At 37.8% G+C, this 27,019-nt stretch overlaps 1 protein-coding gene across 1 annotated transcript; it reads right to left on the bottom strand.

Annotated features, from left to right (window-relative positions):
- Positions 1–26,202: 26,202 nt before the first annotated feature.
- On the bottom strand, positions 26,203–26,865 carry LOC147506439 (uncharacterized). Its single transcript, XM_086605769.1, has one exon. The coding sequence runs from the start codon at positions 26,863–26,865 to the stop codon at positions 26,203–26,205; it is 663 nt and encodes a 220-aa protein (XP_086461895.1).
- Positions 26,866–27,019: the final 154 nt, after the last annotated feature.

The following is a 27,019-nucleotide window of genomic DNA, read 5'->3' as shown; positions in this document are numbered from 1 at the left end:
CGTTGAGAATTCATAGTTCATTTCGTAGGTAGACTATACATTTCACTCTTATCAAATGGCGCCGCTGCCATCTTAGTTGCACTTTATCATTGTTTTCATAATAGAATTAGTAATTTTTAAGTCCCATTTCTCCCACCCACCCTTGTTTGATTCATACCGTGGTTGCCGTTTTCAGTTTTGAAAAAATCCGAAAAAACGACGACTGAGCTTCAAAGAGAGAGAGCGCGACCAGCTTATTCTTGGACTTCGCTTTCTACATCGAAGGCCAGCCAAGCTTCAAAGAGAGCCGACCAGCTATCTTACCGGAGCTCGACTTTGCCTTGAAGCGCTATAAAGATAGAAGCGCCAGCCTTCTCTCTCAATTTCCGTGATTTCCACGGTTTGATTTGAACTTCGAAGTTGTCAAGTTTTTCGTTGTTCTATTCTCTTATATACACCTAACACGCCAGAAACAAGACGCTATTCATAAGCCGGGCAAGGACGCAAATCAGGTATTCCTTTCTTCCACACCTCGTCTCCCCGTTAGAGGTTTATACTAGTATATCGAATTGTTTGGAGTGTTGCATGTGTAGTTAAGCTCGACTTAGTCTTGCATGAGATTAAGGTCCGGGTCGCAAAAACACCGAACGTAAATACACAACAACATCAACAATCAAGTCTATCTAGTATACCACACACTACACCTCTAGCTACTATTCCACACACACCACCGATATAATGGGGAAGAAAGAGAGACTCCTCTCTGGACTTCTACAAAGCCTTGAGCGATAGCCCCAAATCTTGCATCGTTCTAGCAAACCCAAATGGGATTTTCTGAATCCCTCCAAATATTTTAATTTGTTACCCGCTTTTCATGGTTTAGACCATGAAAACCTTACCAAAGATACGCCAAGTAGATTGAACAAGTCCTAACAACATTCCACCATCCTACGGTTGGTTCGAACAAATTAAATTAAGGGTTTTCCTTTCACCTTAGTTTTTAAGGCGCGTTTGGTTAACCGCCCAAAGCTCTAATTACGTGGACTCGTGGGCTAAACTTGTTCAAATTGTTTATGGAACATTTTACCCACCCCTAAAGACGGATGAGATGCTTTCCAAGATTCATTTCTTTTCGACAAAATCCTCATGAATCATTTTCAGAGGCTTGGAATCGTTTCACCGACCGCTTTATAGAGTGTCCACACCATAACTTAGCAAAAGACACGTTAGTTCGTGCCTTTTCAAAGGACTTCAACATCACCATAAAGAAGTCCTTGACATAATGAATGGGGTAGTTTCTTAAACAAAGGAGCCTCGAGGCTTATAAATTTTAGAGGACCAAACTAAGCTTAATAATAATTGGGGGTAGTGACGATTACTCCCGCCTCCGCTAGTTCTTCTTCCACAGCTTAAGGCTACCAAGATGTTTGAGGTTAAATCAGATCCCGAGCTTAAAACTCTAATTGAATCCCTCACAAAAAGGTAGATGCCATTTCTCATACAACAAAAGCCAATCCCCAAGTATGAATGTAAATTCAAATCCATGTAGTTTCATTTTGAGCCCCGAGCATCCCCAATCCCATCGTCCCTATAGCCTATGAACAAAGCTTGTTCCATTAATAGTGAACCTAACGCCCTTGGAGACAAAATCCCAACTTCGGTTGGAGAAATAACCAAAACGCCACACCTCAAGGGTACAATAATCAATATGTTAGGCCTACGCAAAGCTTTTAACCAAGCTCCACTACGACAAGGGCGATGGTGGTCGGGTAATTTTAATAATTATAACAACCAAGTGCAACCTCGACAAGGTCAAGCACAAGGTCAAGGTAATTATAATAATTATAATGCTAATAGAGGTATCGCTTCCTAAGAAATAATAACTATCAAAATCCACCAATAAATAATTCACGGAAATAGTTCCAAGAACACCACCCGTGACCACTACACCCACACAACCGGATCGTCTTGACACCTTTATACAAGTGAGCCAAAACTTTTCCAAACCATGGCTCAATCCAACCAACAAAACTACAATCCAAACTAATTTAACCCAACAAATTGGCTCAAGATAAAGCCCAAACCAAAGGTGTGTTTCCGTGTAACGCAATACCTAATCCTAAAACAACAAACACACCTTTGAGGTAACGGACAATACTAGTAATGAATTTGAAAATGTAGGTGAGATAAATGCCATCACCACTCTCCGCTCAGGCAGAGTGGTTGATAACAAAGTAACTATGCCTATAGTTACCCCACCAAGAGTCCCCTACACCGCTATATTACTAGATATCCTTGAAATAGAAACTGAAGAGCCTACCACCGTAGAGGTCCCAGTTACAACACAACCTAAGAAACTAAAAGCCACGGTTAAACATCCAGTGATATACCATTGCTAAATATATAGACGAAACCACCGCTTTCCACAAAAATTAGCCATGTTAACTAGGGATACAAATTACGAGGGAGATTAGGGGCGTTTTCAAGAATCTAACTATAAACCTTCCTTTCCTCGAAGCTATAAAAAAGCTACCACACCATGCTAAGTTTCTTAAGGAATTGTGTACTACTAGGCGAAGACAAATATACCAAAAGACGCTTTTAACGGAACAATTCCCAACCTTATCTCAACATAATGGAATTGTTAAGTACAAGGACCTCGGTCGCCCCATCAGATAATGCACCTTAGAGATTCCTATCTGACGACCGCTATTATTAGACACGGGGGCTAGTGTTAACTTACTCCCCATTTTATTTGTATAGACAAATAGGTCTAGACAAAATGCAACCCACTAAAATGACGCTGCAATTAGTCGATCGGTCTATTAAGTATCCTAAGGGTGTAGTCGAAAAAATGTGTTGGTAAAAGTTCGAGATTTCTACTATCCGCTGATTTTGTAGTCCTCGATACAGTAAGTCGCTAACGACTCATCCGATCATTTTAGGCCCTTTCTTGGCAACCGCCAATCGCGCCATTAATTGCCGTGATGGTTCAATGTCCATGTCTTTTGGCCATCTTGTTTATTGAAGTCAATGTTTTTTAAAACAAGGACACGCTATTTCGATTCGTCCTATGGATGGAGAGGTTAGCATGATCGAGAGTTTTGCTCGAGATTATTTCAACAACACGCTCCTCGATAGTCATATGCCCAAAATTCTTTCCTTTGGAAAGTCGGACTCCAATATTTTCTTTCCTACACTAGTCGATACACATGTTATTGACGAGGATGGGATAGATGACTTTCTCAAAGACGTGAGGACTACCATAGTAATGTGGATATGACCAATCTAGATGAGGAATTTGATGAGTTTCTTCGAGTAGGTGACAATTCACCCTATCAAGAACTAACCGCACAACATCCACCTCGATTCCCTCCTTCCACCCTTTCAAAGGAACCCCGAAGTTTGCACTCGATCCTGTTGTTTCTTCTCATTGCTCTATAATTTTTAAATCCTCCTAACAAACAGATACTTGAAGGACAAACTTTGTGACACCTTCATTTTCAAAATTGAGATAAGTCCCCTACACACACAATGAATGAGTTCGATTACTTCTAAAACACATCCTCATTGTGTACAAGCTGTCTTTCTAGAACTTATCCATACCTACCATATTCTCCACAACCATTCACTTTTCCACACTTATTTACTAGAACACCCACTCATTCAAAAATGAAAAGAAGGTGCATGATAGGTTACACAATAGGGTTACCCAACTTCGGTTGGATTCCACTAGGTCAGTCGTCGGGAAATCTTGGTGTTTCATTGTATTTGGATATGTTTGCTATGATATTTATTTATGGAATGATCCACAACTATTTCGTTGTTGATATATGATCAACCGTGCATGTTCATACATATGTTTTAGATAAAGTCTTGAGTACCGACTATAAATCCACTCAAATTTCTGTGTTGGTGCATTTCCTTTCATTCCAATATATTGGTGAGTGCACCATTAAGGTAACCGGCCCTCCCTATGGAGTGTGTGGCTGTAAGTACCGGATCCTAAGTCCACGGTTCACATAGTTCACGCTTCCACTCTTGCATGTTTTTCTCGGATTTTTGAGTCATGTTTCTCTATGGTGTGAATTATGTCCTTTGCTTGCTTATTGTTTTTCCTTCTAAAACTAAAATAAAAAATAAAAAAAATAAAATAAACATAGTAATCTATGAAGTCTCGAATCGACTTTAAAAGACCCATCGCTAAAACAAATTTTCTAAGCTTCGTTGTAAAAAATTTGTTTGGGGGTGGGGTGTTTGTGTTTCCGTACTAAATGTTTTATGTCCCACTAGAGTTGCTTAGGCCGTTTTATTGTATTACGATTCGGATTGACATGATCTATTAATTTAGAGTTCATTCGTTCGCATAACTTACGCCATGCACGACTTCGAGGCGTTTTCCACTATCTCATATGTCATCCAAGTCGGAATAGAGTGTTTTATAGATCATTGGATAGGAAATTCTCTCCCCGATCATTTCCATATCTCATTCGCAAATATCGGACCGTAACGGCGGGAATTTTGATTTGAAATTAGCGAAAAAATCGAAAAATCGAAAATTTTGATTTTGGGCTTGGGTCTAACTTCACCAGCGCCCATGGAGAGCCTTTCACGCTTTTACATTCTCACGACCAGTTCATCGTTTCATCTTCCATTAACGCCATTACCAAGCTCCAAACCTAAAAGAAAATCAAAATAAAAAGAAAACACAAACAACCCACGCCAAAAATCAAATCCAAACCTCAAATCGACTTCAAAACACCAACCATCACTACCACCACCGATTTCTATTATCAAAACCACCCGAATTTAAAATTTTTGGTGCTGCCGCCACACGCCACCACCACCATTGTTCTTAAAGTCGGTCAAGCTAAACCACCACCACCACATCCTATATAAACCCCAATCGACATTTCAAAACTAGATGGCTCAACGCCAGATTATACCGAGCAGATTTTCACACCGACCATTTCGCTACCGCTTTCACGGTGACGAAATGGCTAGTAGAGACTGGAATAGTCTCTCGTACTTCGACCGAGGACTTCTATCATGAAGACTTGGTCGACGGTTCTACAAACACCCGGAGTTGGAGGGAGTAAGATTTTTGTTTTGGTGAGGAAGAAGAGGAGGAGTTGACTACGGGTCGTTTAGGTGAGATTCTAGGCATTCCGCCTAGAATCAATCTGATGCCGAATCTGATCCCCGGTTTGATGGGGTTGAGCCGCTGATGGCGTTCATCGTCATCAATGGGAGCTACAATCCAAACTCCCATTGTGTGCGCCAGGCTTCTCTGAGGACCAACCAACTGGCTACAGCCCAGTGGATTGGTCGGAATGTCCTAGGCAAGGACAAGGTCAGTGACATCGGTCTGACCTGCCTCCACGTCCTATGGATACTCCAGGAGCGGAAGTACGATTTCTGTATCCTGGAGTTTGCTCAACATAATCAGGGAGGATCGGACGGTCGTTGGCACCTCTTCCTGTGCTTATCACTAAGATCATGTTGAAGATGAAGGCAACTCCGGCTTCTGAGAGGATTTACATTACCCTGCACGGGAACCCGCGTATCTATAGGGAGTGTGTCCAACAAGTCTGGAAATTGCCCGAGGATAGGGAACAGGAGGAAGAGGAGGAGGCTGGGGGACAGCAGGATGAGTCGGAGGAGGATGAGGAGGATGGCACCTGTTTTGATACGGATGCCTTCCAGAGGTGTTGGTCTGATGCTGAGCGCATGACTATGCTACATAGGGGCATGCGTTCACTCAACACTCTCTGTGCAGACCTCCCGACTCGACCACCATTCACCATTCACTTCGAGCTCCGCACCCGCAGGGAGGATGAGAAATGGGAGCAGGCAGGGCTGAGATGGAAGCCCAAATAGCCGGTTTAGAGTGGATATGCTAGCACGCTTCCCACCTCGCACGGACTCGCCTCACGAGGACCACAGCCTACTAGGCATGAGCGTCCGACGAAGGACGGCTCTTTCTTTGGACCTTCGGAGCCCGTGAGCCACCACTGAAGTTCAGGCCCCTCGCCACCCGCTGGCGAGGTGTTTAGAGAGGATGAGCAGTGATAGTCGTAGTTATTTGTGTTTTAGTAGTTGTTGTTTTATTTACTTTTGTTGTCTTTATTGTAATGTAACTTTTATTTCAGTAATTTGAATTTTGTAGTAATACTCCGAATGAAATTTTAATATAAGGGTTTATTTTCATATTGTGTGCTTATTTCATATTGACCACACCTTCCAAACTTGTTTGGGGGTGGTTTGATTATTTCAAGCTGTATTCTTAATAAAAAACCCTAGTGTTAGAATTTACTGCGGAGTAAGGTGAAAATATGGTAGTTTAGGCATATCTGTGATTGAGAATCATTGTAGGATGAAATCTAGATTAAATAGGTATATTCACCATAAAATCCAAATAAGAGATAATTGTTTGAATTAGAATCCGTGAGATGAGTTGTTTCCGCTTTTCGAGTTTGGAAATTTTAGGATTTCCTAAACCTGCCGTAATTAGTTTTGGCAACTTTCCGATCCATTCTAGCAACTTTATACCTATATAAACTTGATACAATCTATCCTCACAACTCACACTACACCTAAACTCCATCATTCACCCTTCACACCCGCGATTCCCATTGACTTCATTTTCGCAATTCCGAACTTCGAGATGCCACGCTTCTAGTTGGCCGCTCACCAGCCCTACAATTCTCGGAAAAATTTTGTCGAATCACGCATATATTTGAGCGACCAGCTTAAGTTCTTCGAAATCAGAAATACAAAGAGCCCACGCTAAGTTGAGCGCCCATACCGGACCAGAAATTTCCCAGTTTTTCGAAATTAGTTTCCGAGTCATTCAGAGCTATTCCAAAGCGCAATTTTGAGATGACATCTCCAATATTGATACCGAAACGGTCTTTTCGAAGATTTGTTCCAAAGCACTACTTACGGTGCTTGGTTTCATGATATGATCACATATGTTGGTAGGAACCTCTTATGGTAAGACCGGGTGAACTTTATTCGACAAAGACTTGCATCTTATTTTTATAATAACTGCATTTTCTTTGAGAGACCGGATGGAGAACAAGTGTTCTCCATCAACATTGACGATGAACCAATGGAGATTACCGTGTTCTTGCTAGCATTTGTTCTTGGACTTGCTATGCCCGGGCCGAGATACAAGACCCATGGTGCTATTAGGTCGATAATATGCATGTCTACACTTATGAGTCTTTGCACGAGGCTTATGGGCGGCATTTTCCAGATTGAGGACCAAGGGGACTATAACGCTGCCTTGGTAAGCCCGGGTCCATGAACATAGGAACTGTATGTTTTGGATTATGCTAAACATTTTAGGGAATGGCGCTTTTCTTCGTGAATGACGCCACTTGCAGCCGCTTTCCTTGCTTTAGCCAATGGACGGGTTCTATGACCTTCCCGTAACTTTGATGTCTAGTTTAGCACGAGCCTATACTATGAGGCATAAGTACCTTCTTATGCCTGTTCTAATTTCACGTATTATGCTATGTTTCTTTCCTGTTTTTTGTACACGTTTCACGGATTGGATTAAGGTAGACACGGTGCGACCCACCAATAGTATTATCCGATCTTTCCGTGCAATGACTTGGCATGGGTGGCGGATACAACCTCACCAAAGTTGCACCCTACACCCCATCGACACCAAGTGGCACTTAATAGGTTAGCAACCATAGATGATAAATGGCGTGAAGCCTGGCAAATTATCATAGCATGGCAGGACGCGAAGGAACCTCACTTCTTTATAGAAGTTAGAGGATGAGGAAGATGACGAATAACAACGGAGTGGAGGTAAGTTTTATTTTCTGTTAGTGTCCGCTATGTCCCAAGCAATTTAATTAAGTTAACCCCATAATGGGTGGAACTCTTATAGAGTTGCGTCGCTTTTATTTCCTATATTAGTGCGTTAACATTGTTTTTTGCGGATGTTTTACAATTTCACGCCAGCGTTCAATGGTATTTTTCCTACCCTCTTTATTTACAATGCTTTGAGGACAAAGCATGCTTTTTGTTTGGGGGGGGCATAGAAACACGTGTAATTAAGACATCTGCTAGGATATAAATATATAATATGCATTTGTTTCTAGTTAAAAATTTCAAAAATTTAAAAATATAAATAAATAAGTTATGCTATACACTTAGGAATATTGGTATTGTTCTTTCTCCATGCTCTTAACAATCTAGAAGTCTCACATAGCTGTTGCATCAGAATAATTGTTAGAAACTTAGGTTAATACGTAGGTAATAATCTTTGCATCTATCTATAAATATATTACATGAGTATCTATGATTGTTTGGCAGTAAGTTTCTGAAATCTAGGCTAGAGTACTTATTCTACAAATCCTGTGAGAATATAGCCTAAAGCCTTATATGAGTGAAACATTTGAGAAATGACACAAGGGAGAAGTAAAATCCGGATAGAGAAATCACACGCCCACTTGCTTGATCACTAAACCATATCCTAAGTGAGAATTTAGGCGCTCTTTTGGATCGATATAGCCAGAAATTCAAACCTATGAATTATTTTCCGCTAGTCGCCACTCGAGCCTTTCATTAGCCCTTCCATACACCACAATTCCTTTACCCTGTTACAAAAACAAAACAAAAAAAAAAAAAAAAAAAAAAAAGAATAAATCAACCTACCCAATTTAGAATAAGTCTGAGAATAGAATGAGTGAAGAAAGAAGAAGAGAAAACCTCGTGTAAAACAAAAATTGTTACTTGCTTCAAAAATAAAGAAAAAGAAGTTTCCATCCAAAGAAAAGAAAAATAGAAATAAAATAAAAACTCCAAAAAAAAAAAAAAAGAAAAAAAGGAGTCAAAAGCCAAAGAAAAGAAAAAAAGAAAATATGGCTAAGGATGGAAACAAAGTATAGAAGCAAAAGAAAATAACAAGGTTTTCTCTAAGTTACATAATACCGGGTAAGACTCTATTATCTCGGACTTGTCCTTTTGAATATCCATTTCCTTCCTTCTTAAACCATCTCCTAATCCCCGTAACACCTAATAAAGACCTCTAGCTCAATTAGGAATAGGTTAGTGTGATAGTAAGTGGCAGATGTGTTTGATTGACCCCGGCTTCCTTGTTGTCATTGAGATTGTAAGGTAAAGTGTGCCCACTGTACACTGGAGTAACGAAACTTGAGTGAAAAATCAGAGTGTTGTTTCTTGACTATTATTGTGAGAACCTACTTAAGGACGCTTATTCCGAAGTTCTCGTAAAACAAACCTCGCTAAACATTTGATAGTACTACTCATTGTATATATGTTTATTGTAGATGATTGATTATTATGCATATATTAACTTAGGGTTTTGACTGGTTATTTTTATGTAATTGCTAGAGAGATGTATAGATAGTTGAGCATGAATAAGGAAACAATAGTTTTATTTTTCTTAGTCGCCAGTAGTATAGATGAAGTTTGTGAGTACCTTCATCGAAAACTCTCACGAGGGTTATAACTTCGTCCACTAGGGAATTCCTAGTGGTTTAAGGCCTTGTTGCATATGGTCAATGCAATCGCGACTCAAATAAAAAGAGTAGTTAGAACTCCATTTTGGTCACTTATTCTAATTTCTCATATTTGCTTGAGGACAAAACAAAATGTTTGTTTTGGGGTGGTTTGATAAGAGCCCAAAACTGTAGTTTTAACCCCTTAATAATCATATTGTCAGACCAATTATGTGAATAATAAGTAAGAGTTAACACCGATTACGCGTTTTATGCATTTCGGGCTTCAAAGTCCATTATGTGCGAAATGTACCACTTTAGCGAGATACGAGGAGCAAAGTCAAGAGAACTTCCAAAGCCGTATCTTTGGACTCAGACCTCGAATTGGGCATACCTTATGTCAAAACGACCGGCTCGAAAGAGCTTTGTAATGGTCCAAGCCTTGACCCAATCAGAGGAGCAGAAGTGGACGAAAAGTCTGTGGAAGTCAACTGCAGCTGAAGAGGCCTTTTGATCGAAGAATTGGGTTTTGGGCCCGATTCTCCGCCCAACCCATGGCTCCAAGCCCATGCACGAATTTTGATCTGGATGTATAAAACAAAAGCTTAAGTCTTTGTTAATGGTAGATAGTTAGGTTAGAAGATAAATTAGATTAGTTAGCCTCCATTAAACCTTAGTTCTAGATCTAGTTTTATATTAAAGTAATTAGTTTTATTCTTGTTTTAAATTTAGTATTGAATGATTGTTCTCCCTTGAATTAGATAATAAATTAGTTGTTCTTGATTCAATTTCGATTTGTCAATTACAATTCTAGATCTAATTTCAATTCATGTCCTTAGTTCAATTTAGTCATTAAATTAGATTTCATTATTGTTTAATTAAATAAATTTCAATGCTTTATATTATGTTTAGTTTTAATATAAATGGAAATGATTATGAATGATTCAAGGCTAAACCTCCATTAGAGGGGTTGTGAAGCCTTGATGAAAGCTTGATTCGATTATCGTTAAGTGAGTCGTCAGATTTTCTATTCCACTCTAGAAATGATTAGTTCACCATGAGAATGGGTTTAATTGTTCACATGCTAGTTATGAATTGGTAGAAATGCCATGTATAATTAGGGATTAGGAATAACCAATTTCTTCTCTGCGGCGTTCAATTCGATTACTTACGATTCGTCGTTAGTGGATTAAGTTGAGTTAAGGTGGAATCAATCCCCTCTAACTCCTTATCATAGAATCAACGTAACATTCCCTTTAGTTGACCGATGTTAAGCGACTAGTTGCATCTTGTGGGTAGTTGCATCGTAGTATAATTCCCTTCGTAAAACTCTCATAGACTTAAAAACGACTAGTTAGATTAGAAAACATCCATGCTAGAGCACTAGGAGTGGAACGAACTTTATCTACTCCCCTATATCTCAATTGGTTGAGAGTAGAATAAATCTTTGATAAACAAGAGAGCATCAAGTAAAAAGTTTAGTTTACTTACGTTGAGAATTCATAGTTCATTTCGTAGGTAGACTATACATTTCACTCTTATCACTACTCATCTAAGTAAAAGGAAAGATCATAGCCAATGTTCATAATACAAACAAAGTACAAAGGATATTCAAAAACACAAGGCTAGATCGAACTATAGAAGAAGAAGTTTCAACATAAACTTTCAATTTCACAGTAAAAAAGGAAGTTTGCATACTAGTTTTCTGGTCTTACAAACTGAAGAAAAAGACCAAAAACACACGCAAAACTCAAAACCAATATGAAACAGTAACAAAATTTTACAAAATGAACAACTCATCACTATATAAACATCAATAAACACAAATTAACTACCATCAACAATCTCGAAACACCAGATCTACAACATCCAAACCACATAAACAACAAAACATAACAATCATAAAAATGAACAAATTGGTACAAATAAATCACAACAACGACCCCAAATCGATATTTTAATCGATGGTTTGAATCAAATAACAAAAAATTCGTACCTGATTATGCTCAAAACAAATGCTGATTTGATTGGTGGAGATGTGTTTGAAACCTTTGAGATATGAACACAGAAGTGAGTGAGATTAGGGTTCACTACTACCACAATTAATCAATGAGAGAAGAGAGAAGAGAGAGGGGGAAACTTACCTTCTCGAGCTTGATCAATCTTTTTTTTCCAGTTCGCTAGCCGTGAGTTGTTGTCGGGATGGAAAATATAAAACGACTTCCTTTTTTATTTTAAGTTAGTTGTTTTCTTTCCTTTTTATGTTTTAGAGAAACCATTTTCTATTTTTTTGGTTTTCCGCGTGTTACCAAACACGTAACGCATTTCAAATTTCTGGAAAACGTTTTATTTTCTACCCTTTTCCATGGACCAGACAAACCCATCATCTCTACAAAATTTCAACTAATTTGGAAATTTCCGACCTAGGCAAAAGATGGTTGCAAAAACATTATTTTCTGCACCGTTAATGTTTTTTTTAAAGATGACAACAATTTTTATCTAGGTTAGAGAATTCCAAATTAGCTTAAATTTTGTAGAGATGGTCTTTATGGTGAGTAGATGATATCCACAAAAAATTGGGTTTGAATTCATTTTATAGATGAAGTTTTACTTACGTACTTATTTTAACTTAAAATAAGTATGTACTTCTAAGATCCGGACTATATATATATATATATAATATATATATATATATATATATATATACTTGCACATTATGAGAAGACTATCTTCAATTCACCAAAAAATCAGCCCTCAATTCATCTTATAAATCCATTTTTGGTGGCGGAGTTCATTTGGAGTTCATGTGAGTTTCCTTTTGAATTTGAGTATGCTCTAAGTTTGTAACTTAGCAGTCCGCATGAGAGCAAAACTATATATATATGATCGGGTAAAAAACAAAGATTTGTGATAATTAACTTTTCTTTTTTACGTAAGCGTGATAATTAAGTATAAAAAGATATAGTAGAAATTGACTTACATGCATTTTCAACTCAGCGGAATACACCTTGATCTAGTATAGAACAAATTTTAAGTGACATTCCTATCACTGGAACTCATAACTCAAATTTTAAGTAACATTCCTGTGACTGGAACTACATCTTATGAAATTTAAGGTGTAAGTGACTAGGTGCTAACTAGTTGTTGAAGGTGAGCCTAAGGACTAGACGATGACCAAAGTGCCTTCAGGCTGGCTCTAGGAATAAACCTAAAACCTAGGCAATGGGACTAGGAGAGTCTTTGTTTCTGAAAACAACGTACCAATCAACAGATCAGAAGAAAAGAGGACACATAACTGGAACATTCTTTATCGGATACCCATTGGCACCCCTAGGACAGCCTTGTTGGTTTTTCAATTGAACTCAGTTGAATCGTTAAAGAGAAAGCTAGGGTCATAGAGCTAATATGACTTGTGTAATTTGGAACCAATCACAGATCATCGTTTGTTGGAAGTTGCAATTGCATAGGTCATGGTGGATGTCCTATATGTGTAACAAATATCCAGGACATCGCTCCTTGAAAATGACTGTTCTAGCCACCGAGAAACAAATAATTAAGATGCGTGGTAAGCTGATGAAAGATGATAACTTTTGATATGAATATTTAGTCAGAACAAACTAAGCTTTCGTATTAAAGTGATCGGCGTTGCTCGACATTTATAATAAGCCCTTAGTCTAATATTCAACCATTTAAAATTCAATTAGTCAAAGCAAACTAAGCTTTCAAATTAAAGTTGGCATTGCTGGACATTCATAATAAGCCCTTAGTCTTATATTTAACCACTTAAAATCCAATTAGGTTAATTAAATAGCCTCTATTTAGATCCACCATTTCCCATAGTCAACTGAATGAGAAGATGTGACAGAAGGAAAATGAAAAGGACCATTGTTTTTGTACTTTTCAATTCTTCTCCAAATATAACTATGATTGCCCAGAACACCTTTCTTTGAATGCTCTTGGATCACACAATGTTGATATATGAATGATAGATTGAATGGAATTGAATTAAAGATTTTTATTAATTCAGGAAAAGAAAGTTTACAATCACTCTGGTTCTCTCTTTCTCTCTCCCGTTTTTTTAGTTTTTCCCATAATGAATCGAATGATTATATTTCTTCTTTCTCTAGTCTTTATATAGTCATCCCCGATTAGCCTTGCCCTAATCAGCTTTTAACACCTATCCTTTGTCTTCTTTTCTCTTTTCCCACTTTATTCCTGCAAACATTTTAAACACCACCCTGAAATATATCGAGATATTGACTTTTATGTCGATATCTCAAGTTTTGAAATATCAGATAACATATTTAAGGACGCGATATTTGCCCATTACATCTCCCCCTTTCGAAAATTTGAAATCTCGCTCCAAATTTCAATTTTTCGAGAAGCAGTTTTATTTGGTCCCATATAACCACCTGATCCATTTCTTTGAATATAAACATTAAAAAAAAGCAACCGTTTCATTTCCCTAGCTTCTTAGAGACGCTTCTTCACAACTCCAAGTCTTTTTGCTTTTCACTCTTCTTGCATTCCAGCTTGTTCTCCAAAGAAGAAACTCTTTCTTGCACTCATCCAGGTATGCTTATTTCCCCCTGCACTTGGTTAAATTATCTAGAACCAGCCAGTGGCAGACCTAGGGGGCCCAGGGTACGCCCTGGCTCACCCTCAACTTCCCTGAAAAAAAATATATATAGTATCAGTCGAACCAAAAAAAAAAAAAAAAAAAAAACTCTAGAAACCCAAACAAAAGAAACCCCTCATTCACTCCACTTCTCCTCCCTAACTTCCTCATTATTTTTCTACTAAAAGATTTCTACTCTTCTTGACTTCTTGTGGAGTAACTAGGTAAGACTCACATTATTTAATTTCTTGTCTTCTTAATGGTAACTCTTACTTAATTTCTTGTTATGAATTCACTAAATACTTAGGTTTGCAACTGTAAGGGCAATTTGTTGGTTGTCTATTCTGGTTAATTAGGTCCATTTCTGGTTGTATTTAGGAGTTTTTTAGAGAGTCAATGTGTTCTAGTTTTAATTATGGTTGTCATTATTGCGATTGCCGACTGAGACTTGAGGTGTGTTTAATTAAATGGTAGATTTTACTTTTTTTAGTCAATAGAGGTTGTGTTATGAACTTAGGGATGAGTTTTTATGGCAGATGCAAGATCCCATATTGCTATTCCTTATGAAGATTGAAGATGTTCCAATCCATGCTAGGGTGTTGGAAAATAATGACGGTAAATAGGTCCTTATGTGGATATGATGACTTTTGGTCAAAGGTTGTGGAAATGAACTCGTTACTCGTTAGTGAAGCTAGTAAACTCCGTATGTGATCTTGGTTAATGGGACGTTTGGTAGCTGTTTCTGTAGGTGTTCAAGAAGGAATTTGCACCGTGATCTTGTTCTACTAGTGCATTCATTATATATTTGTTCAGTGGTGGGTTTTAAAATGTGAAAATGCTCCTATTAAGATCTTTTACTCTCGCAACAATGCTCTGTTTGCCAGTCTCCGCCTCAAGTTTCTGTAGAGGGTTGCATACCTTAGCGTTGGCATTTACCCGTTCACTTCAATATTCCACGTTGTCTAGTTGTCTATTGCTTTCTACCGGCTCTTGCCCTCTTCCTGGACATTGCATTTTAGAGACTCTTGATCTAATGTTCCTATTGTATCGTTTTATAAGATATTTGATGTTCAAAATATATTTGTTTTGTGGTTGGGTTAAGTTTGAATTATTAGTTAAAAAAAATTAGTTATTATTATTATTTTTTGTATGTTTGGTTGTTTGGGTGGCTCACCCTCACTCAAATTCCTGGCTCCGCCACTGGAACCAGCATTGATATATACTTATTTTGCAAGAAAACGAAACGACAGCTGGAGGGTTTTAAAGTTGGTTTTTGGAATTTAAATTTTCCAAATATGTCCATGCTTTTATGTTCGTGCTTATATAATGGTATATCACACTATCTTAAACTCTTAACTATGTAAAAGTTTGCACCTTCCTTTACATAAGATGCTTTAATCATGTATTTTTCTTCATACTGTTATGACTATCGGATATATCAATATGGAAATTGTTATTTCGATATTTCCGATATGCCAACCATATATATCGCATTTTCCGATACTCTAATACTATATTAATGATGTGCTATATATATTAAATTTTCGATACTAAAAAGGAATACCTTTGTCATCCCCTCTTTGCTTATAGCCCCTTCAATGTCAAGTAAGGACACCATTTCTGATGTTAGCGTCGATAGTGGCGATACCCTTTCTGGTGATAGACTCGATAGCCATGCTTTTCCCTCCACTTCTGCTAACACCGAACGACCTCATATTTCCTGGGAGTTATCTTATGTCGTAGAAGGAGTCCCTTGTCCTTTTGCCGCTACTGATTCTAAATCTGAGCTCGATACTATTGAAGATAAGAGTCAATGGAGACATGGACTTAGCGCTTTTTTCATCAAAAGACCCAACTTAGCTTTTGTTCAAGCTGCCTATCAAATTCCCTCCACCTTTTACCTCCAACATTATGCTGGTACCCGAACCTTCACCCAATGTCAAAGTGGTACCAAGCGGAGATTATTGTTACTGTCGGCCAAATCGTCGCTGGTTTGAGACTTCCTCTGACTAACCTCGATAGTGAAGTGTTAAACTATTTGAACATTTCCCCTGGTCAGGGTATGGGTAACTTTTGGAGATTAATGTTTGTCTGTAATTATTACAATAGCCATCTCTCCCCCGAAAACTATGAAGCTGATAGAATTAGATTGTCTGATATCTTTATGCACTATAGATTTTGTGAAAAGCATATCGGATATTTTTATCCCAAAAAACATACTCCGAAAAACATTAAGGGTATCCTTCATCAGAATCGTAAAAGCGACAAAGAATGGACACAGTATCCTATCATTGTTATGGGTGCATGGGAAAGTGCCGACACTCCAGCGAATCCTCCCTTAAAATATCAAGTCTTCAACACTTCAGGTATACCCTTCTTTTGATTTACTTTCGATATTTATATATCATAATTCCCCTCTGACCCCAACCTCTCTGCCTCTTTTCAGTTTTCCTTCCTCATTTTGACAAAGTGTGTGGGAACTCAGATTGAGTACTCAAACTTTTGCAAGGGACTGAAGAAGAAATCAATGCGCGTATTGGGGCTAATACAGAAGGGAACCCCAAAGTCACTGTTCTCCTTCCTGATACCAAAAACTATCGCAAACCTTTTTTCGTTATTAAGAGTCGGGCTCTTCAAAAAATGGGTCAGTCTCCAACTTCCACTCAATCTCCCTCAAAAAATCCCATAGATGACCCTTCTTTCCTTATGTCTTCCTTTGCTTTGCATGAACTGCCTCCTCATCTTCCACCATGTTTCTTTGATTATTTAGATAACAATCTTGCCATGACTCCCAATCTTTTTCCCCAAATTAAAAAGGAAGTCCCTGACTTTTATAAATATCCCATTTTACAAAATATATGTGATCAGCATCTTTTGTTGTATGCTCGAAAGTCTATGAACCCCATGTTGGTCGCCTTTTACCCGATAAGAACAAACAGAAAGCTTCTAAACTTGTATCAGCTCAAGCTCCTAAAGATAAGCAATTTGTCCCTTCCTCTGAGCCTCCGACTGCTCCTGCTAAGGTCAATCTACCTGCTGCTCCCCAAGATAAATCTGCTTCTTCCTCCCAAAGTAATCCTAGTCAGACTAGTTCCAAGAAGCGCAAAAACTCATTGGGGAGAGAGTGGTCTTGCTCCTCGTCAAACTCTTGAATCTGTTCCTTCTGTTGATCCTAGTATCATCTTTAGTCCTGTCTTCCGTTTAATTAATGGATAGGATGTCCCTTTAATTGCATTGCTCTTTGGTGAAAATCCTCCTGAGGATTTGGGTGTTTCACTCTCTACTAACTACGTTCTTCCTATGGATAAACTCGCGATGCACAAAGTGACTTCTATTGATCGCTTGTTAAATTTTTGTGACTTCATTGAAAAGGTACTCATACTTGCTTTTCCTAATATTGCTTAATCAACCTTTTCCTAGCTGCTTATATGTTTCCATCTTTTCCATAGGCTAAGGTAAATGCCCTGGCTCAATTTGATCTCCACTATACGCAAGATTTGGATATTGGTCGTTTTCAAAAAACCATTGATGCTCAGAAAAAGGAACTTGATAAGCTAACTCGAGAAGTGACTAACTTGACCAGAGAAACTACTCAGTTAAAAGCCGAGAATAATCAATTGAAGAATGATTTGAGACTTAGTGTTAAAACTGCCGAGAAGGTTTTACAACAAAAAATTGTTGAACATGCAAAAACTCTTAAGCAGGTTACTGACAACTTCGCTATAGAGGAAGCGAAGTACAAGGATGCTTTTGATGCTGACTTTAATGAAGTCGTTACAACTTTGAATATTCTAGGTGACCAATTGACAATCTTCATACCCTATATACCTTATGATGTTCTTCTAGCCCATGGAGTCACTCCCTTTGATGATGTTGTCCAGGACCCCCTATGTGTGCCTTCTATCAATCCTGATGTACCAACCACTGCAGCTTCTCATGTTTGTGCTGATAACATCCCAAATGATGAATTTGCTGAGATATATGGTCTCCTTAGTACCCCTCCCTCTTAAAGCTGATATTTTGTCAACATTACTATGTGGTACTGGAAAATTGTAACTGCACCAATTTTGCTACAATCTTTTTCTTTCTTTATCAATAACTTTTGTCCCTTATGTTTATGATTGGTTATAAATGCTTCAATTATGCCTTTTTTTCCCCCCAAAGAATACATCAACGACAACACTTGCATGAACTTCTGGATGTCCTACACCGAACTTACATATCGATGATACTTACACTTATATCAAATAACAAATGAAATTTTCGATACCCTCAACAAAAAGAGAGTATCTCTGATACTTAGACTTATACCAAAAGAAAATGAAAATTTTGATATCCTCAACCAAAAAGAGAGTATCGGTGATACTTAGACTTGTATCAACATAAAATGAAGTTTTCGATACCCTCAACCAAAAAGAGAGTATCGGTGATACTTAGACTTGTATCAACAGAAAATGAAATATTCGATACCCTCAACCAAAAAGAGAGTATCGGCGATGCTTAGACTTGTATCAATAGAAAATGAAATTTTCAATACCCTCAACCAAAAAGAGAGTATCGGCGATACTTAGACTTGTATCAATAGAAAATGAAATATTCGATGCCCTCAACCAAAAAGAGAGTATCGGCGATACTTAGACTTGTATCAATAGAAAATGAAATTTTCGATATCCTCAACCAAAAAGAGAGTATCGGCGATACTTAGACTTGTATCAATAGAAAATGAAGTTTTCGATACCCTCAACCAAAAAGAGAGTATCGGCGATACTTAGACTTGTATCAATAGAAAATGAAATTTTCGATACCCTCAACCAAAAAGAGAGTATCAGCAATACTTAGACTTGTATCAATAGAAAATTGCATTTTCTATATGCTTTGAACCAAATAATCATTACTACAATAGAAAACAAAGCATAACGACATACCTTTATCGTTTGAATGATCTTTCATGCATCATTGCTTGTAGATCGTATCATAACTTTTTTGCTCTCTTGCTTTATCTTGGATTTTGACAATACGCCTGATATCGATACTTCTGTCAATCTCAGAACTTTTTATGCCTAATATCTGTCACGATTTTTGATATCAGGACTTTTGACGATATGCCTGATATCAACATTTCTGTCAATCTCAAAACTTTTTATGCCTGATATCTGCCACGGTTTTTGATATCAGGACTTTCGACGATATACCTGATATCAACATTTCTGTCAATCTCAGGACTTTTCATGCCTGATATATGCCACTATTTTTTATATCAGGACTTTAGACGATATGCCTGATACCACCATGTCTGTTGATACCAGGACTTTCTTATGCCTGATATCAATATTTCTGTCGATACTAGGACTTTTGACAATATGCTTGATACCAACACTTCTGTTGATACCAAGACTTTCTTATGCCTGATATTAACATTTCTGTCGACACCAGGACTTTTTATGTCTGATATCTTCCACGGTTTTTGATATCATGACTTTTGACGATATGCTTGATATCAACATTTCTGTCGATAACAGGACTTCTTATGCCTGATATCGGCCACGGTTTTTGATATCAGGACTTTTGACGATATGCCTGATATCAACATTTCTGTTGATACTAGAACTTTTTATGCCTGATACCTGCCACGGTTTCTGATATCAGGGCTTTTGATGATATGCCTAATATCAACATTTCTGTTGATAGCAGGACTTCTTATGCCTGATATCTGCCACGGTTTTTGATATCAAGACTTTTGACGATATGCCTGATATCAACATTTCTGTCGATACTATGACTTTTTATGCCTGATACCTGCCAACTTTTGATGATATGCCTGATATCAACATTTTTGTTGATAGCAGAACTTCTTATGCCTGATATCTGCCACGGTTTTTGATATCAGGACTTTTGACGATATGCCTGATATCAACATTTCTATTGATACCAGGACTTTTTATCATAAAATAACAACATTCATAAGATAACGACATTTATTTTGAATTTGAACTTCTTTATTGAATTGAACCATCTTTGTACATACCTCACTTCCTTGTAAAACCTGAAGAATATATTATTGATAGAATACCTTCAGATTATTGATATTTTGAGGCTTTGCTAGAAATTCACCATCAGTGTAAGACCCCTATTTTCTATTTACATTATTTTTCGTAACAATATTTAGTATGTCTGTATGTGATTGTATTTTTTCTGGTCAACGTGCTAATATGTGGGTTTGACTTTTGATAGAAAGAGAAAGGAGGGAATACCAAATAGTAATTTCGAATAATGTTAAGATAGGAAACTAGTATTTGAATTTTGAATGTTGGGTATAGATTATCTTTAATTTTCGGAAAGTTTTAAATAAGAAGGAAACAAGATAGTAACATAAGGAACTTAATAGATATATTACTGTTAATAGAAAATAACATTCCATAGTTTTGATTTAAGAATATTTAGTAAAATAGGAAGTTGAGCTAAATATATGGTGTCTACGGAGAAAGGAGGTTTTTCTCAAAAACACAAACAACACACTCAAGCAAAAACGAAGAAGAACGGCGGATTTTGCGAGCTAGCTGGGATTGGTTCTAGCGTTGTCGTATTTGATATTTCTTTTTGCCGATAACACAGGAGGTGAGTAGTTAGTTTACTGTAGAAACACGTTTCGTTTATTTTTTTCATGCCTGCTCATTTCTGTTCAACCATGGTTCTTCTCTGTAAGGTTTAAACTTATTAGATTTGTTATTTGTTAGGACTGTTGAAACCTATAGGTGGTTGTAAAGGGAGGCGCGAGCCCCCAAACCTCCTCCCCTGTAAATATTCATTACTGTGATACTGAGGGCTTGGATTTTATTTGTAATTTTCGTTGTTGTGAACTATTTTGGTTGTGTTGCGGGTTGTTGGTTTAATGAATAGTGGTAGTGGGGAGTTTGTGGGGGGTTGAAAGGTCCAAGAACGTTAATGGCGGTCGGATCTAAGAGTTTAGAGGTGTTTTCGAAACTGAGAATTTGGGGTTTCTTGGTGAAGTAAAGTTGTGGGGTTTTTCACCCACACAATTTTCGATGGGTTAGTTTTGGGGTGGTGTGTGAAGGTTTTTGGGTGGCGGCCGGAATTTGTGTTGGAGTGCTGGTGAAGATGAAGGGGATCGGCCACTGCTCCTGATGCTTGGTTGGATTTCTATTTTAGTTGGGCCGGACCACATCAGTTTTTGTTTTGGGCCAGTTTAACATGTTTATGTGGGCTGGTCCCTAAAATTTGAATTGGATCGCATGAGATCTAGTTAGTTTTGAAATTTTCAAGTTGAGCCAAATTAGTTTATGGGCCGGGTTAAACTGGGTCAGTTTAGGCCAGTCGCTTAGGACCAGGGTTTGAACTCTTTTTAAATATGGGTTTGGGTTAGGACCGGTTGGGATGACCACTGGTTAGGACCATTGACTGTTGGGTTAACTGTTGACCCGTTGACTGTTGACTTTTTCCAAAATGTTATAGATTGAATTTTATGGACCAATCAGATGATAGGATGTTGGTGACACTTGCAGAAACTTGTTTGTCAGTATCTAATATAGATTTGACGTTGATCTTGTGTGAATATTGACACGTGAAGAGAGAGAAATTTTAAGATACATAGATATATACATTTTAATAAATTACGTAACGAAAATCCTAGAACCTAGCTACCACAACTCATGTCATTTGCCCTGTGTGGGCGTGTGCAATTTGATTGGCCCTTCGGGCGTTTCAGTAAATCTAAATGGCCCTTCTAGCGTAGCCGAATAGTGGCTTGATTATCTCGTTCGCAAAACTTTAGAATGAGACGCGCATTACTTTTATGCCGACTAGTGGCATTATATTACTCACATAATGGCTTCCGTGTGAGGGTTACCTAGTATGCGATATCCCATTTAAGGTAATTATGCACGGAGTGGTCCAGTATGTGAGGGGAGGCATGTGGATGTACATATTCGGCGTTGGGTAGCGATTGTGGTAGCCAGGAAAACTAGGTAAAACATAGAGACGACGTGTTACTAGAGACACTTGATAAATGTTACTGCCATGATATTTTCCTCAGGTGTGGTTATTGATTTAAGACTTTCAAGTTAAGTTTCATTTTTGCTATGATTATTACAAATTGCTTGCAGGAGAGTGGGTTAAACTAATTATTCTTACAGAGAGGACCCACTCTGCGATAAAGCATGCATAAAGGTAAGTACTAGGCTGTCATAAGTTATTTACTCTTAGTTAGAAGCTAAGGTGCCTTTATGAAGGAACTAACTACCTTAAGCTAAGGCGCCTCAGTGGAGGAACTACCTGCCATGTAAAGAATGAAATATTATGTATATCTAAATGGTTTTACTAAGGCTACTCATACCAGCATTATTTATAATGCTGACCCGATTTGCATGTTTGCTAATCGAGTGTGTTCTTATATGAACATAGTCGATAAGCCTGGACAGGGTTAGCTGATGTTCGAGAAGGGGGCGTGCTACTCATGATTGATGTTATCATTTATTTTTAATAAGATGTCGTTTCATTTTTTCCTCAGAGATGTAGTGAAATTTGTTGGGGACATATGTTTAATTTATTTTTCCGAATTATTAAGTGAAGAAGTTTGTAACTTACTTTTGACCACAAGTTTCCATAATGATGAGTGATTGTTTTGAGTATTTTATTGTTTAGTTTTTCCGCATGTGTTATTATTCATTAGGGTTATGAAATAGATTGGGTTTTGAGGTTGTTGTCACATCTCGGATATCGAGGAGTCGGATATCATTTATATTATCTGATTTATCGAAATTCGGGGTGTGACAATCAGCTTTCTTCAGATAATATGCTCCATTTATTCCCACCTTATGGACAATGTAAGGACCTTCCCAATTCGCTGACAACTTTCCAGCTCCCTTTTCTTTTGTTACTTGCGTGACTTCTTTCAATACCAAATCACCTTCTTGGAAACTTCTTTCTTTAACTCTCTTGTTGAATGCTTTCCTGAGCTGTCTATGATAAGAATTAAGCCTCATTCTTGCTTGTTCTCTTTTTTCTTCTAAGTTTAAGACTTCTGCATGCATTCCTTGGTTATTCAAATCCTTTTCTACCATCATTGTCCTTGATGTCGATACCACCATCTCCGTTGGAGTAATCACTTCCATACCATAAGCTATAGTAAATGGTGATTCCCGTATAGCTACTCTTGGAGTTGTCCTGTATGCCCATAACACACTGTTTAGCTCATCTACCCACAAACTCTTCTTGTCCTCCAGCTTCTTTTTAATATTATCCATGATGGTCTTATTTGTCGCTTCAGCTTGCCCATTTCCTTGAGCGCAATAAGGTGCCGATGTAAAATGTTTGATCCTATATGACTCTAGGAACTCTTTTACTTTTCCTCCGATATATTGAGGGCCATTATCCGATATAATAGCATATGATAATCCATATCTACAAACCACTCGTTCAAATAGGAAACCGATGATATCTTGTTCTTTGATGTGTTGCAAGGCTATAGCTTCTACCCATTTAGTGAAATAGTCAGTTACCACTAGCATGAACCTTTTCTTCCCCTTTCCAGGTATTAGTGGACCAACAATGTCCATTCCCCATAAAGCAAACGGCCATGGGTTCGATACACAATGTAACTTTTCTGTTGGAACATAAATGGCATGTCCATGCTTCTGACACTGGATACATTTTTTTGCATATCGAAGACAGTCTCGTCGCATTTGTGGCCCGAAATATCCTTGTCTTACTATCTTATTTGCCAACGATCTTCCTGCCGAATGATTCCCACATTCCATTTCATGCATTTATGCAATAATTTGTATAGCCTCGGCTGCCGATATACATTTTAAATGTGGACCTTCTGGATTCTTCCGATACAATTATTGGTCGTCAATTAGTAGATATCTTTCTGCTCCTGCTTTTACCCTTCTAGTCTCATTTTTATCTTCTGGCACTTTCCCCTCAAACAAAAAAACACATAGTTGCTTAACCATGACACCCCGAGCGTATCTATTTCCATCACCTCCGAATGTTTATATCGATACTTGGGGTTTGCTGAACACCTATATGCAACAGATGTCCTTCCTCATTTTCAAGCATAGCTGCTACGTATGCCAATGCATCAGCATGACGGTTTTCACCCCTATCAAGGTGCTGAAACTTAATCTTCTTGAAATCCTTGAGTTTTAATCTAACAAAGTTCAAATAATCGATCATGTTATCGCATTTTGCTGCATAACCTCCATTGATCTGACTTATCACCAACTGAGAATCACTGAAAACCGATAAGTCTTTGATATTTAGCGATTTAGCCATCTCCAAACCTGTTATTAGAGCCTCATATTCAGCTTCATTGTTGGAAGCATGAAAACCCAAAGTAACTTCTGACTCCAATCATTGGTTTTCTAGGGTTATTAGCACAGCGTCGATACCACACCCTTTTTGCCCTGATGATCCATCTACGAACAGCCTCCACCCATTTGAGCCCATCCATGGATCATCTTCATACATCGCATTATCAGGCTCCCATAAGAATGTAATACTATCTTCTTCAGCCTTCCAATCTTCATCTTTAGCAGGAAAATCTGCTAAAAAGTCCGCCAAAGCTTGGCTTTTTTCCGACACTCTATTTCTATATTCGATTCCAAACTCATCAATAAGAACTAACTATTTCGCCATTCTGCCTGATTTAGCTGTCTTAGCTAAAGTCTACTTCAGAGGAAGATTTGTCATCACCACTACTCGGTGTGATTGGAAATAAGGCTTCAATCTTTGAGTAGAATAAAGAAGAGCTAATGCATATTTTTCCAACATTGAATATCGAGTTTCAGCCTCGAGCTTTGTTTTAGACTGAAAATAAACTGGTCACTCAGCTCTTTCTTCTATCTTGACGAGTACCAAACTAATGGCGAAATCCGATACAGCAAGATATAAGAATAAAGTGTCACCTTCTTCTGGCTTAATTAAAGTTGGTACTTCTTGAAGATACTTTTTTAATTCGGAGAAAGCCATTTCACACTCTTCATCCCATATGAACTTTGTATTCTTCTTCAATAATTTGAACAAAGGTTTACATCTATCGGAAGTCCGAGATATAAACCTATTCAAGGTTGCAATTCTGCCTGTAAGCTTTTGGATTTGCTTCCTAGTACTTGGCAAAGGCATCTGCTGTATTGTCCGAATCTAGTCTGGATTAACATCGATACCTCGCTTTGTGACGGTATATTCGAGGAATTTCCCTGAACTTACCCCAAAAGTATATTTTTCGGGATTAAGCTTCATATTGAATTGTCAAAATATTCGAAACACCGTATCTAAGTCTTTAACATGATCACTCGCCTTTTTTGATTTGATAACCATATCATCAATATATACTTCCACAATATGCTTAATCAAATGTTTGAACATTTTCTCCACCAAACGCTGATACGTTGCTCCTGCATTTTTCAAACCGAATAGCATTCTAATGAAACAATAAAGACCTCCTTCAACAACAAATGTTGTCTTTAGTTGATATAATACTGACATAATAACCTGAAAATACCCTGAATGACCATCGCAGAAACTCAACAATTCAAACCCAGATGTTCTATCCACCAACTCATCAATTCTTGGCATCGGATAGTAATCCTTCAGACACTCTTTATTAACATCTGTGAAATCCACACAAATTCTAACTTTGCCATTCTTCTTTAGGACCACAACAAAATTTGCGACCCATTCTGAATTATCAATCTCTTTGATGATTCCACATTCTAGCATCTTTTGTATCTCATTTTGTACCACATTTGCATATATCGGCCTGACTCTCCTATGCCTTTGATGCAGTGGAACTGCTCATTCTTGCATATTCAATTTATGAGAACATATAAGAGGATCAATGTTTGGCAAATCAGCCATCGACCAAGTGAATACATCTTTATTCCTTTGCAAGAAATCCACCAAATCTTTTCAAACAGATGCACTCATTTATGTACCGATAAAAGTGAAACAACCTTCATTATTCTAACCGATATCGATCCTCTGCACTTCTTCCATTGTTTTGCTTGGAACTATCTCCATCTCTGTTTTCATTTCTAATGTAAATCTGAAATCCGACTGATGTTCTTTAGTATCGGATTTCAGAGATATATCTTCTATTAATTGCTATTTGGGGTCTTCCAAGATGTTCCCAGTATCTACTTTCTTCTCTTTCATCATACCTTTCACCGTCACAAAATTACACTTCTCAGATTTTGACTGGTCCCTTCTTATCTCATGTGGACCATAAGCTGTCGGAAATATGATAACTTGATAAAAAGTACTTGGAACTGCTCTCATGGCATGTATCCACTTCCTTCCCAAAATAGCATTATGATCTGAGTGATGCTTTATGACTATAAACTTAGTCATAATTGTCTGTAGACCTGCCCTTACTGGTAATTTTATTTCCCCAGCTGGTCTTGTCGAAGTTCCATTGAACCCAAATAGGTTAAGTTGCGGCTCTTTCAAATGAGATTCATCAAATCCGATACCCGTATATGCTTTCCAAAACAAAATATTGACAGAGCTTCCACAATCCACCAATATCTTTTGCACATCATACCCTGATATCCTTAAAGTAATCAACAAGGCATTATCATGAGGTAACATTATCTTTGATAGATCGTCAGGTACAAACATGATAGATCCCGGTATGCTTGCCGATATAAGAGCAGGATCTACTAGTGTCGGCTCGATATTTACTTCAAGCACCTCCTTGACCGTCGATATCTTTCGAATTTTATCCCTTATGTTCTTCTTCTGCGGAATAACTCCTTTATATATCATGTTAATCACTCCTAAAGGCTTGTCATTTATCATTGCACCACTTCCGGTCTAGCGTCAGCCCTGAATTCTCTGAGCTTTCCATCTTGCATTAATCGATCAACCTCTCTAAGCAACTGTAGACACTTATTTGTTTCGTGATTTTTTATCTTGTGAA

Source organism: Coptis chinensis, chromosome 4 (genome assembly GCF_015680905.1).
Source record: "Coptis chinensis isolate HL-2020 chromosome 4, ASM1568090v1, whole genome shotgun sequence".
Taxonomy (NCBI): domain Eukaryota; kingdom Viridiplantae; phylum Streptophyta; class Magnoliopsida; order Ranunculales; family Ranunculaceae; genus Coptis; species Coptis chinensis.
This window is presented reverse-complemented; position numbering and strand designations above follow the sequence as displayed.